The 12,298-nt window shown below is 56.2% G+C and overlaps 5 protein-coding genes across 5 annotated transcripts; 3 read left to right on the top strand and 2 right to left on the bottom strand.

The window, feature by feature from the left end:
• Positions 1 to 61: 61 nt before the first annotated feature.
• On the top strand, positions 62 to 1,502 carry B0H18DRAFT_1036676 (uncharacterized protein; the record flags this gene model as incomplete). Its single annotated transcript, XM_048030371.1, has 5 exons — positions 62 to 170; positions 220 to 320; positions 410 to 565; positions 604 to 741; positions 762 to 1,502. Coding segments are annotated over exons 3-5 (1,035 nt in total), but the record flags the coding sequence as incomplete, so codon positions are not given.
• A 1,648-nt stretch (positions 1,503 to 3,150) lies between these two features.
• Positions 3,151 to 4,460, top strand: B0H18DRAFT_56443 (Alpha/Beta hydrolase protein). The gene is made up of 2 exons (XM_048038615.1): positions 3,151 to 3,365; positions 3,430 to 4,460. Exons 1-2 carry the CDS (start codon positions 3,200 to 3,202, stop codon positions 4,281 to 4,283), a joined length of 1,020 nt encoding a protein of 339 aa, XP_047887955.1. The 5' UTR covers positions 3,151 to 3,199; the 3' UTR covers positions 4,284 to 4,460.
• Positions 4,461 to 4,506: 46 nt separating this feature from the next.
• On the bottom strand, positions 4,507 to 5,590 carry B0H18DRAFT_958613 (Alpha/Beta hydrolase protein; the record flags this gene model as incomplete). Its single annotated transcript, XM_048042712.1, is given in 5 exon segments — positions 4,507 to 4,817; positions 4,837 to 5,031; positions 5,055 to 5,171; positions 5,252 to 5,371; positions 5,425 to 5,590. The coding sequence occupies 5 exon segments, from the start codon at positions 5,588 to 5,590 to the stop codon at positions 4,507 to 4,509; spliced, it is 909 nt and encodes a 302-aa protein (XP_047887954.1).
• A 1,042-nt stretch (positions 5,591 to 6,632) lies between these two features.
• On the top strand, positions 6,633 to 7,247 carry B0H18DRAFT_1036667 (uncharacterized protein). Its single transcript, XM_048030370.1, has 3 exons — positions 6,633 to 6,797; positions 6,876 to 7,026; positions 7,092 to 7,247. The coding sequence occupies exons 1-3, from the start codon at positions 6,756 to 6,758 to the stop codon at positions 7,193 to 7,195; spliced, it is 297 nt and encodes a 98-aa protein (XP_047887953.1). The 5' UTR covers positions 6,633 to 6,755; the 3' UTR covers positions 7,196 to 7,247.
• Positions 7,248 to 7,582: 335 nt separating this feature from the next.
• On the bottom strand, positions 7,583 to 11,359 carry B0H18DRAFT_1123934 (RNA dependent RNA polymerase-domain-containing protein; the record flags this gene model as incomplete). Its single annotated transcript, XM_048034775.1, has 8 exons — positions 7,583 to 8,455; positions 8,508 to 8,588; positions 8,644 to 8,711; positions 8,769 to 8,853; positions 8,916 to 9,011; positions 9,049 to 9,107; positions 9,164 to 10,316; positions 10,361 to 11,359. The coding sequence occupies 8 exons, from the start codon at positions 11,357 to 11,359 to the stop codon at positions 7,583 to 7,585; spliced, it is 3,414 nt and encodes a 1,137-aa protein (XP_047887952.1).
• Positions 11,360 to 12,298: the final 939 nt, after the last annotated feature.

Genomic DNA, 12,298 nt, shown 5'->3' with positions numbered 1-12,298 from the left:
CACGCCACAACACCTAGCTTACCTAATCACCCAGTCCAGACGCGACCTCCTCCTCCTCCTCCTCCTCCTCCTCCTCCTCCTCCTTTTAACTTATCCAGTTCTCTGACACCAGGCTTGGCCTTCAATAAATTTGTGGGATCGTCAATTGTGCATACAAGCGCACGAAGTAGGTGCGGGAAGGTGGAGCTGTGTCGGCTCAAATGTAACCAATGCTAGCAGTGGTCCTCAAGGCTGCCGACGTTCAGGAAGGGGACCGGTATCAACCGATCATTTAGCCAGGCCGAAGAATCAAGAGACCTGTACTGATACATGTAGATTAGGTGCGTCTTACAGTGCCAGCTCGCCCGAAAGAGTGACATGTCTGACCATGCTTACGCCGATGCGGCTGCTGTAGACTGTATAAACGGCGATGGCAGTCGGCTTCCAATCATTGAACGACGATATACTCATCCTGATTGTCGCGCTCATCTCGCACAGAGACACGCAATGCCTCGCCCTGACTTCTCGCACCGTTAACTCCGTCGCCCGGCGGCGCGTCCTCTCCTCGCTATGCCTCAAAGCCCCAGTCAAGAACCTCGAATTCCACAACTTGTGCTCGAAGAGGATGACGGACAGCGTATACAGTACTTGAACAAGCTCACGGTCCTATGCTCAGAAGACCTTTGGCGTCATGAGTCTGCCGACATCTACTCGCCGCTTGCTACTGTCCTGGCGAGGGCACGAAATCTACGGGTGCTTGTCGTGTCCGAATTAGAGGTCAGCTTGCGGTGGGAGGTGGGGATGTTTTGGGCGACGCAATCGCGTCGCTGCGTGGCTTGCGCGAGCTCGAGCTGCGCTGCGTCGCCGCGCGGGGTATGGCACTCTGCGCGAGGCTGGCTTGCAAGCCAAGTACAGTCCATCTCGAGGCGCTGTCGCTGTACTCAATGACACATCCTCGTGCCCAGGTACAGCCTGTAGCTCTCGCTGAGCTCGAAATCCTGCGGAACGCGTCGGCGATCACGCTACACAACTTCCGGCTTGAATGCGACGACGACTCGGACGTACCGCTTCCGCAACCACACACCTATCAATGGAATCACGCTCGTAGTTTGAGCCTAAGGAACATGGACCCAGTTGCCCTTGCCCCATTGTGCCCGAACCTCGCAGACCTTCAAGTTGCATTCTGGGAGGTAGACGACGATGGCCGCGGGACGGTCTACGGCCACGACCACCATTACACTCGCACTGCGGAGTTCACAGATGATGTCGATATCACCTCCCGCGTGCGCATCCTGGACATCTACATCAAAGTGAACTGGAACTGCGAGAAATCGCAGATCTACGACACCATTACCCTCACGGTGCGCATGACGCTCCCCGTCGTGCTCTCTGTGCAATGCCACTATGGTGACACGACGCTGTGGGCGGAGCTCGCAGAGCTGTTCGAGGACCCAGATGCCCGGCTACGTTACCTCGATGTCCTCATGCATGATGACAATTGTGGGCGAAGGAATGGCTGGTACGTCCGCTTACCCCAGATCATCATTGCTCCATCCATTTGATGTGTGAGTACTACTGCAGAACGAGTGTCTCCCTCTACTCTCCGACAGCAATATCCTCTGCATCCGCCTCAGACTCGTTGACCAGCTCGACAGAGTCATCGATGCGACGGAGTTCGAATCAATGGTCGACGATTCAGATGACGACGGGTTTGTGAGCAGCGACTGGGAAAACATACAGAACGAGGCACACCAGGTGATCGCGATGGCGATCCCGTCACTCCGCTATGTCGCTGTGGCGAGTGGATACATGGTTGAGAACAATGCTGCACCTGGAGGGTCGAGCTTCCGCGGAGAGGCACGGTGGTGGCGCTCGTGGGCGACGAGGAAGGCTCGGAGGTTGCAGGATCACGGTTGGCGGAGGCCGATGAAGACGAAGAGGACTCAGGGGATGCGGAAAGTGGTAAAGGAGAGGACTCGTTGGTCGAGATTGATGAAGATGAAGGGGAGCAGATCGATGAATATTTGCGCAGCGAGGCCTTCGCGAAGACCTTGAAGCTGTAGGGTGAGTCACTTCAGTTTTTGATGTGATGTCGACGTTGTACTCAGGGTCCCATCAGTATATCGGCGGATTTGTGCACACCTCGACTCGTCCGTCCTCGCCCAAGATTCAGCACGCCGTGTCTCGCGAGTCAGATGTGAACTGTATCAAATCTGTCACGAAAATGAGTTCAGCGACAATATCGCACCAGCACACACTGCGAGCTTGCCCGGAAGAGTAGTCCGTCTGACATATCCTGTGGTTCTCTCGATACAATTCCATGGCGCCAACTTTGATCTGTGGACGCAACTCGCCGTATTGGCCAAGCGTCCGGACTCGAGGCTACGCTACCTCGATGTGCTGCTGAACGACAACAGCGGACTCGTGCAGACTTGGCTGGTATGCCATCCGGATCTCTTGTATTCTTTGACGTAGTGTCTTACATTTTTGCTTTTCTCGCAGGAAGAGTGTCTCCCACTGTTGGTTGACTGCAGGCTCCTCTGCGTGCACCTCAGATTCGTTAAAAACACAAATGATATCCTTTTTGACAGCCCAGCCTGCAAAGAAGGCAAATCAGATGATTGGTTAACGCACAGTACGTGGAAGAATATGCGTGACGCAGCCTCGACCTTGCTCGTGAAGGCGATCCCCGATCTGCGTTATGCTTCCGTATCGTCTGGGTACGCAGTCATATATGACATCCATCTGGGGGAAAAGACGTTCGTTTGGCAGACACGGTGGTGGCGAGTTGTCCATCACAGCTCAGAAACAGCCTCTATCTCGGCAGAAAGCACTGAAGGAGGTGGATCGGCACTGGTAGAGATCGGTGAGGAGGAGGGGCAGAGGATTGATACGCTCATGCGCAGCGAGGATTTTGCGAAAACTTTGTGGTTGTAAAAGTGAGTCTCTGTCAAACAACGTATGGGTGGCGCATTTACAGATGATGTGTTACGCAGATGTCTGTGGGCGCGATACATGGTGATCTATGCAGACGTGCGAAGAAGCTGTATGTAATCACGACCACGCAAAAAGGAGCTGAGTGACCGAGTCCGACTCCGACGTGCGCGTCTTCTCCAGAAAGTAGCGCCGCTTTGCACATATAATCAAGCACGTTGCCAGTCTCGTACTCACTATTCCGCTGATCAATCTTCTACTCGTGCACCACATCATTGTAGTCGGTATGCAGACAGTGACTTATTCGCGCGTAGGCTCGCTGGAAATCCAGCTAGACATCAGGCTTCCCCCTTCTCCGACAGCAGGTGCCTTGCCGGCTGTCGTGCATTTTCATGGTGGCGGAATGACCACGGGTGCACGGTCGGGATATGACTGCTGGCAGTGGCTGATAGGTACAGTACCCCTCCTGCGTGACTGCCATTCAATCTGACTGAAACTGTGCTCATTCTGCCTCAGACTCGACGCTAGACAAGGGCATGATGTTCATGTCTGCCGATTACCGCCTTATTCACCCCTCCACGGGCTTCGACATCATCGAGGACGTCAAAGCGCTGATGAAATTCCTCGCAGACCCGTCCTTCTCCGAGAACCACCTCCCAGCAGGTCTCTCGCTCGACGCGAGCCGCATCGGCGTGGCCGGCGTGTCTGGGGGTGGCTATGCCGCCCGCGCGGCAGCGATCTATGGCGAGCCCAAGCCTCGGGCAGTCTACCTGCTCTACTGCATGGGAGGTGACCTCCTCTGCGACCACTGGGTCGCGGATAAGGGCGACTCCATCTTTAACAATGCCCCTCCCATCCCCCGTACGGCCGTCGCGCACCTCCTGGACGCGCCCATTTCCCCGACGGCAGGCAGCGCTCTGACACCCGGTCCCGGGAAGTGGCACGACGAGCAGGGACGCATGTCACTCTTTCCGTACTGGGGGCACACCGGAGAACTGCTCGACTACGTCCTCGGCGAGCCCATCTCCGCGACGCTTCGCGCCCTGCCCGCCGCCAAACGTGCCGCAGCTGTCCCTGAACGCCTTCGCCCCGCACTGCTGGAGACGCAGATCGACGTGTCGTTCCCGCCGACGTTCCTCCTCCACGGCGACGCGGACGTGACGGTTCCCCTGTCTGAGTCGCAGAAGACGGTCGATCGCCTGCGTGAGCTTGGTGTGAAGACTGAGCTGGAGATCGTTCCCGGCGGAGGGCATGCGCTCATGATGCAGGTGGCAGTCCCGCCTGAGTTCTGCCCTGGAGCGGCTGAGGCTCATGAGAAAGGCATGCAGTTCCTCGCTCGCGAGCTGTTGGATAGTGTCACTACACGGTAGGATGCAGATGCAGCACTAGCATGCCATTCGCTACGAGTTACAAAGCATCGTACCTTGGCTCTCGGCTCCTGGTACACGCAATTGGGCCGTCCCGACTTTTGAGGCCATAAAATGATGCCTGTTTGCCATCAGCCGGCGCATTAGTTTGTAGTGACGAGCCCGTGGTGACTCGTGAACAATGTAGCATTTGCTGGGCATACAAACACTCTTATATTTGGACATCTCACTGCACTATTATGACGCCAAGTGGCGGTCTCTTATGCTGCGTGGCGGCGTATCTCGTCCTCCAGGAACTCCCGCGCTCGTAAGCCTCCTGAGCGTCAGGTGTCAGTGTAGGAGGGACCGTCTTCGCCATCAGGCCATGTGTTCCATCCGGGATGATCTCAAGCTCGGTGCGGATACCAATCTCGCGCAAACGTGTGTGAGTAGCCCGAGACTCCTCGGGAAGAACGATCCCGTCCTTCTCCCCGTGGACGAAGTACGTCGGCGGGAATGACTCATCCACATGCGCCTCGAGGATCGCGGACGCAGGTGCTGAGGGATGGCGGCGTACCGCTCGGACTCAGGCAACGCGCGGAGTGACTCAGAGACCCTCTCGCCAAGGAGGTAGTCGACCATCTCGCCCGTGCGCCACCATAGAACAAGAGGTTCACCCTCCCCTCATCGTCGGTGATGGCCCCGTTCGCGCGGATCTTGATCGCGGCTCCAGCGAGCGGCGCAGGCGGCGGTCCAGAAGGTATGCGAGGGACTCGGCGGTGATGCGGTCGGCACCGGGGAACGGCATGTGCATGTCCGCGCCCTTGGGCGTCACCCAGAAGTCGCTGAGCATCGCGCCGCCCGCGCCGAATATAGATACGAGCGCGATGGGCTTCGGCCGGGCGTAGATCCCTGCAGCGCGGGCGAGGTAGCCCCCGGCGGAGCCTCCGATGGCGACGACATGCCTGACGGGAGGTAGATCTCCGAGAAACTAGCTTTTGCGATGAAGGCGAAAAGAGTCTTCATGTCGTCGATGAGGTCGAGGCCGGTGGACGGCCATATCAGGCGGTAGTCAGTCGAAATAAAAAGGTACCCTCGCGCGAGAGCAAACCCTGAAATAATGTCAGTCCGCACATTAAAGCTTGCTTTGAAGTGGAACGCTTACGTCGTACGAAGCTCGCCACCCCAGCAGAACCAGGCTCATCTCGGGAGCCTGCTACTAATCCGCCGCCGTGGATGTAGACGACGGCAGGTAACGCGCCAGTAACATTGGAGGGCACGTCCAGGTCAAACTTGATGTCCGTGACACGAGAGTAAGTAATCGCTTGCATACCTGAACCTTGGTCGAAGCTAAGCAGAGAAAATTACGGTCAGCGAACGGCCACCACTTGACTCTGATGGACCAGAAGTTGTACCTCGCTAGGTGCTCTTATGTTGATGCTCATTGCTGAACGTCTTTTGAGCAGGCTGGCCGTTCTATTTACATAACGGGGAACCAATCTGTGTCAATGTGAGTTTCACACACGTCTCATCAACGCACACGTACGACTACGGCCGGCACTGCGCAGGCTCAGCGAGAGGGCTCCCGTTGATTCCTTTCCCGCCAGCGAACGCTGCTGATCGGCTGCATCGCAATGGCCCAACAGCTGTGCAAATATCTTTGAGCGCGCGCATCGGGGGTCTAGTATCTTGCATTGCGAGCGCGCCGTTGACGGCAGAAGTTCCACAAATCGCATTCGGGCAGGTTATGTCCGAGGTCGGAACTCGCGGGTGTGGCTCTGTCAACACATTTTAGTCAGAGGCAGCAAGACCACGAACGAAGTGGGGAACAGCAGATGCGTACTCGAACGATGAAAAGGGCTACACCCAAAAGACGGGAATTCAAGACGCTCAAATGACGAGACTTACCTACTTCCCGACGACGAGATTGGCCTATCGCCTTAAGAGGACCTATTGACCAAGATAAATAGCCTTACTGCTAGATGCCAGGGCATAGCCTCGACGGATGGCAGGTGACGCAGTTACCAGCTGGGGAGACATAACCAGTGTCAGTGCCTGTTATACCACAGGATGAATGTAGATGTTTTCGATGGGGTTTAGGAGCGCATGGGGTGGCATAGGTCGACGCTCGGGAGCCTTTAGGGTTGTAGCTGGTCTGAGACAGAACGGTGGCCCGTAGACGAGTTCACCGGACAGCATAGCTGCAAGAAGTACATTTCAAAAGATGCATATACGTGTGCAGACTCGGATGGCGGGCGACGAAGGCAAGAACCGAACGTTGCCTTGTGGCTGACCCCGGACGACGCCGGGAAGACTCGGTTAGTCCCGAGACCACGTACTTACTGACTGAAGCTGTTGCATATCGTAATCCGATTAACATCGAAAGTACCCGAGAGACAAATCCAGTTTCAGGCCAACACGATGTAGTGCTTAGTCCAGGAGGCCACGGACGATACGAGCGCTGACGCTCCGAATGCCGACGCGCTGACGGTCAAGATGCTGACGGTCAACTTCGGCGTGATACACACGACCTCCGTGGTACGTACGGCCTGATCTCATTACACTACAGCTCTTCATACAACCCGGTGTACAATCAATCTGACGTTGCATTTGCAGGCCTTTCACCACATCGTCAACTACCTCACCTCGTATCTAGAGTACTCGCAACCTCTGCTTGCAGATGTCGAGGCGGTCGTCCGGCAGGAAGGCTGGTCAAAGGCGGCGCTTAACAAGATGCGAAAGGTCGATAGCTTCGAACAACTTCGGCGCAAGTGTGCCTTCTCCACAGTAGCCTATGTGCGCCCTCACACAGCATGTTGACTGCGTCCTCAGGCTCTCTTCAATGCAAGGCTATGAAGGACTTCGTAGCTCTGATGGGACGCTCTTCCCCAACGGGGCGCTCATCGCTGCATGCATGCGCGCAACTTACACTATGAGTACGCGAACCACGAGGACTCAGACAGCTTCCGCCCGTTCCGTTTTGCTAAGGTCCACGATGACGACGGCGAGGGTGCGTACACATTTATCTGTGACAAAGGTTAGGATCGCTGACGCAAGGGATGAAGCCCCATCCGTTCCTTCGCTGTGAATGAGCTGAAGGCAATGCTCGCACACGTCGTCACCACTACTATGTGAAGCTCGCGCGGCAGTGTACGCTCCCCGGGTGAGGTGGTACGGCACAGCTCTGGTTCCTGTCTCGAAGCTAGCGTAGGACCTTTCCTGCACATCCCTGTCATCATAGTATGCTATTTCGCAACAGCGCTATAATTGTACATTGATCAGCATCTATGCCTGGCTTCTCGTGCAACGCGGACGACATCATTTCAAGCCGGAAGACCCCCAACGCTTTCCCTGTCCTCCTCCTGCACCTCACGGATCGCGTCGAATAGTTCGCCAAGCGCGATCCAGCCGAAGCTCTGTCCGCCAAACCAACCAGAGAGCGTGCACGACACTCTGTACGCCGTCCAGGCTTGCTTCAAGTGTGTCGACGGAGCGATACCCTCGTCTCCGGACAGTTCCGCACAGATGCCGTTTACGAGCGTCGCCGTCTGCTCGCGCAACTTGGCGGTCATGTCAGTGCGCTTGCGTGTCTGCGCGCACTTCGCCGAGATCGTCCCAATGATGACTTCCTCCTCCGAGAGCATGGACGAACGGGACGCTGAGACGGCATGCGTGGCGCAGATCTCCCGGAGGCGAGAGGCGTAAATAATGAAAAGGTTCCAGGTTGTAGTCACCAGAGGCTCGTCAGGGCGATAGCGCCCCAGGTATGTTCGTACCTCAGTGGTCACGGATTGGAGAACAGCGCGGTGGTTGAACGGATTGTCGGTTATGTCAATGAGAACATCTTGCAGCGTGACCCCGCCTTCCTCGTCTATCTCGGGCAAGCCGAAGTAAGACGACTCCATGTTTCGCTCTTCTTGGTCGGGCAAGTCAATGGCGCGGAACAAGCGACCGAGAGCACTGGTGCTCTGGTAGTATCTCGGCTGCCGGCCAGTAATTGTCTCCGGCATATACCAATCTGGCTTCTCCTGGGTGAGCTTTTGCATAGGTCGTACTTCGTTGATAGACACCGGCAGCCCGGTCTTGGGGTAGTCGACTGCGGCGTTGTGCAGCTCGGCGAGCCGGAGACAGTGTGGGTCGAAGATCCCTACTCTGTCGGCGAGGATCAGCCACGTCGATGCAACAATGCCGACGTTCTAGTGGAGGTCAGCCTGAGTTGACTTCGAGAGCAAGGTCAATGTGACGCACGTCACTGATGATGAACTCCGCCACAAAGTCAGCAACGTCGCGCATGGTACTCGGTTGTGGAAGTATTTTGCGTTGGCAGGGCTATACGAGCGGGTCTTTGAAGTCGGTGAACCGGAGGGAGTAGATCCTGCGGTACACAAGTGACATTGTACATGTCTCCGTCGAGATCTCCACCCCCGAGGTAGGATGGCAACGGCCTTTCACCTGCATATCCACCGTGGTTACATTCATCCACACCGGTGTAGACTCCGCTGGACGCACCTCGGGTCGAGAATACAATGCAGTTCTTCAAGTCTCCCTTGGCGAGATCCGACCCCTCCGGTGGCTTGCCAATCGCATGTACGACCTGTATGTCGCCCGATGAATCGCGGGCGAGCGCGTGATCAGCGTAGGACCCTCAAGGTACACCTCGTGTCCGTTTGTAGGCTTTACACGAGCGTAGATCTCGCCTTCGCGTAGCTGGCCGTGGAAGTCTGCGACCCCGACCAGGTCCACCACCAGGTACTGGGATGCGGGCACGATACTTGAGCTCTCGCAGTACATGGTTGACGGCGAACGTCATCGCCCGCTGCCAATAGCCAACCGCGTTCAACTCGGCAACTGAGATTCCGAGCTTATGAGGCGTTGAACCGTAGATGGAAGCTTGAATGAGCTACCTAGCCCGTGCATCTCGAGTAGCCATCCCGAGTTCGCCAACGATTCCGTGAGCGTATGGGTCGCTCGGACCGTGTCGTCTTGCAGCCTCCGGAAGACTTCGTACGGCACTCCCAGGCCCTCCAGAAGCATGATCATCGGTCGATTGAGGTAGAAAGGGGATGGCTCCTCGAACACCTGCGCGATCTCGATGCTATTCGAGGTGGGAGCCGCGAACTTCACCATTGAGCGGGGCAAGCGTATCTTTCCCCCTTCCATTCTATGATCGACATGGAGCATCCCTTTCGATCCAGCGATGCGCACTTGTATGACCCGAGGAATGGAGCCTCGCCATGCACGTCTGACTCGGCTTTTCGACCGCTGGTCGGCCGCTATGTCTCGTGCGACCTGGAGCGACATCGTACCATTCCCGTCAGTGAACGAGTATGTGCCTGTCCTGTCCTTGATGTCGTCGATGATCTCCATGTCCTCCACTGCAACCGCGATCGACGATTCGGTGGCGCTGAATGCCTGTGAGATACGGGCGGCATATCGAGCGGGACAGAAGATGAGCTGGGGGTCGTACGGGTTGTCTGCGAAGGACCCGAGCCCATCAATGATCGTCGCCGCGTCGATAGTTCGACCATCGGTGTCCTTGAATGGTTTCACGAACCAAACCGAGTGGCTCTTGAGGGCAGACTGCGAATAACCGAGGAACTCGAAGCGCTGGCCAGCTACGGAAACGCCCTCGAGGAGGAAGCGTTTGACGCGTCGGTCGACCAAGTCTTGCAGGTTGATTTCTGCGTCGTAGCGGTAAGCGAGTTGGTTGTCATCAGTGAAGTGGACGCGAAGGAAACAGTCCCTGTGATCCCAGTATCGGCGAATAACTCTGTTCGATCGCTCCGGAGATGGCCCGTCCGCAACGAACGCGCTAGCGGTTACGTAGAGATGGTTGCACATAAAGAGATCGGAATGGGGTAGTGGCTGAACACGAGCTTTGCGGTTAAGTTGTCGAATGCAAGTGGTGAGCAGGTTTTTGACGGTATCTTCATCGATATCGACTCCATCGCCATACCATACTCGCGCCTCTAGTCGTGTCTTGAGGTCCGCGAGTAACGCGCTCGCTACGTCTGCTCCGTAGCGTGAGACCATATGGTCGACGTTGGGACGCAGAAGCTGCACGACCTCCCGCATTGCACGAGCCAGTTGCTCAGCAGCACCTCGAGTTGGAAGGCGACCGCGAAATCCAGCGTCGCTGTCCATCGTTGGTAGGCCGCCCGCACCGAATCAGAGAAGAGACCGCGGTGCACGACAGGGTAGGGAGATAAGTCGACGGGAAGGTGGGCAACTCGGCACAGTCGCTTGTATATCGCAACGTCAAACGCATTGCTGCAGACGAGACGGACGGCGATCGAGGTGTAAGGAGCGACGGGAAGGTGGGTATCGTCAAAAGCTCCTTGTCTCTTCCGTTGGATCTTGAACGACCGGTTACCAAGCACTTCCAACAGTTGGCGCATGGAAAACCCTCGCAAGAAATCATCAGTCTCGTCTTCGTCAACGCGCTCTGGGTCAGGGGGTCCAGCCTCGAATGACGGTGGATACAGTAGCCAGAGGAGGATGGACGACTCGCCAGATTGGTCTGCGCTCGCGGTATTCCAATAAACCTGAGAGGCACGAACCGTCATGATGCGTGTACGGATCGCATCCATGACTTTCAGTTGGAACTGCCTCCTGTCTTCCTTGTACGTCAATAGAGCAGAGCCTGCGGTAGGGAAGCTCGTCTCCCATTCCACGGAGTACTCTTCGTTCCTGCATACCCACCCAAACTGGAGCCGCGCGATCGACACGCTATCGCGTGAGTGTGGCGGCTGCGAAACAGTTGTCGGGGATTGATAGGGTTTCCCTAGTATGGCCTCGAGGACTCGGCGGTTGGGCGCGTTCCTACCACGCTCGAACGTGATAGTAGCGAGACCATCGTGCCTGGTAGATGAACCGTCTCCATTCTGCCGGAGGAACTGCTCACCAATCGCTTGGGTCGGGACTGTGATGATCCCGCTCCTCGCACCCCGCTTGTTCGCCTTGCGGAGAATACGAACTTCGAAGTTCAGCGGTCGCGAGGAGTGCTGTGTGTAGTCAGAGCTATGGAAGATGCGAGCGAGGACTTCTTTCAGCTGGGGCTGCTCCATACTGAACGGAATCCCTCGCATGAAGACCTCCATGGCGGTAAGACGGGCGGTTCGAAAGCTGTTGTCCGCGGGTTGACTGTTCGATGAACATGATAAGCGTACATATACCCCAGACGACGAAGAAGGCGCCCTACGATTTGGCTTATCGATGAATGAACAGCGCGGAAGACTTGAGATAGTGTTTCATCGGCGGCACAGCGATAGGGTTTGGGTTGAGGGCACAGGCAAGAATGGCAAGTTCATCAGGTGAACTAGACCACGCACAACACTGTACTATCAAAGTGATTGAGTCACCTTGACACACCGTATAAGGATGCACCTACCTCGATACAAGTAGAACGCGATCGTATTTTCGACTTCCCATGCGGAAGACCTGTCGCGTTGGGTTAGCTATCGTGCGCCGACTCGCATAGTAGGTCATCCCCGCACTCGCACCTCTATGGTCGCTCGAACGCTGTTTGACGACACTAATAGCTGGAAGCATATCGTGAGAGCGACGTTGGAACACGTGTGAACACAGTGGAGTGAATGGACGACCTGGGGCGATGCTGTTATCAAGGTTTGAAGTTCAGGTGGGCGTACTGCAGAGAACTAGGCAACACCAATACCAAAGACACGACGTACTCTGGATCATGAACAACGAAGGCGCACGTGCGCCTGCTTTCGACAGGTAGCACCCAACGAATACAAATTGAAGCTTCGGTACGAGCGGTACCAAGATGTACGAGGCTGTGAGCAGTTCGAATGTCATGGGATAAGACCGAAATCCACGCACCCTACACCTAATCTCTCGAGCTCAGCCGCGCGTGTATATGTACTCGAGCGAAAGGACAAGGTTTGCAAGTGCGGGTCGAGACGCGTCCAGTATGCTCTGATTCGCCAGATGACCCAGGGTCGGCGCATCGATGTCGAGTCGTAAGTGCCATACAGACCCTGCGAAGTGCACGATTTCAGGGATGAATTATCTCTAGC

Source organism: Fomitopsis serialis (genome assembly GCF_022376445.1).
Source record: "Fomitopsis serialis strain Sig1Antser10 chromosome Unknown B0H18scaffold_110, whole genome shotgun sequence".
Taxonomy (NCBI): Eukaryota; Fungi; Basidiomycota; class Agaricomycetes; order Polyporales; family Fomitopsidaceae; genus Fomitopsis; species Fomitopsis serialis.
The sequence above is the reverse complement of the archived record's forward strand: the minus strand, read 5'-3'. Positions and strand labels throughout refer to the sequence as shown.

Coding starts and splice junctions, on each gene's coding strand:
- B0H18DRAFT_1036667 (XM_048030370.1), top strand. CDS start 6,756: ATGCTGACGGTCAACTTCGGCGTGATACACACGACCTCCGTG. Junction 6,798..6,875: donor TGATACACACGACCTCCGTG/GTACGTACGGCC, acceptor TTGCATTTGCAG/GCCTTTCACCACATCGTCAA. Junction 7,027..7,091: donor TAGCTTCGAACAACTTCGGC/GCAAGTGTGCCT, acceptor CTGCGTCCTCAG/GCTCTCTTCAATGCAAGGCT.
- B0H18DRAFT_56443 (XM_048038615.1), top strand. CDS start 3,200: ATGCAGACAGTGACTTATTCGCGCGTAGGCTCGCTGGAAATCCAGCTA. Junction 3,366..3,429: donor CTGCTGGCAGTGGCTGATAG/GTACAGTACCCC, acceptor ATTCTGCCTCAG/ACTCGACGCTAGACAAGGGC.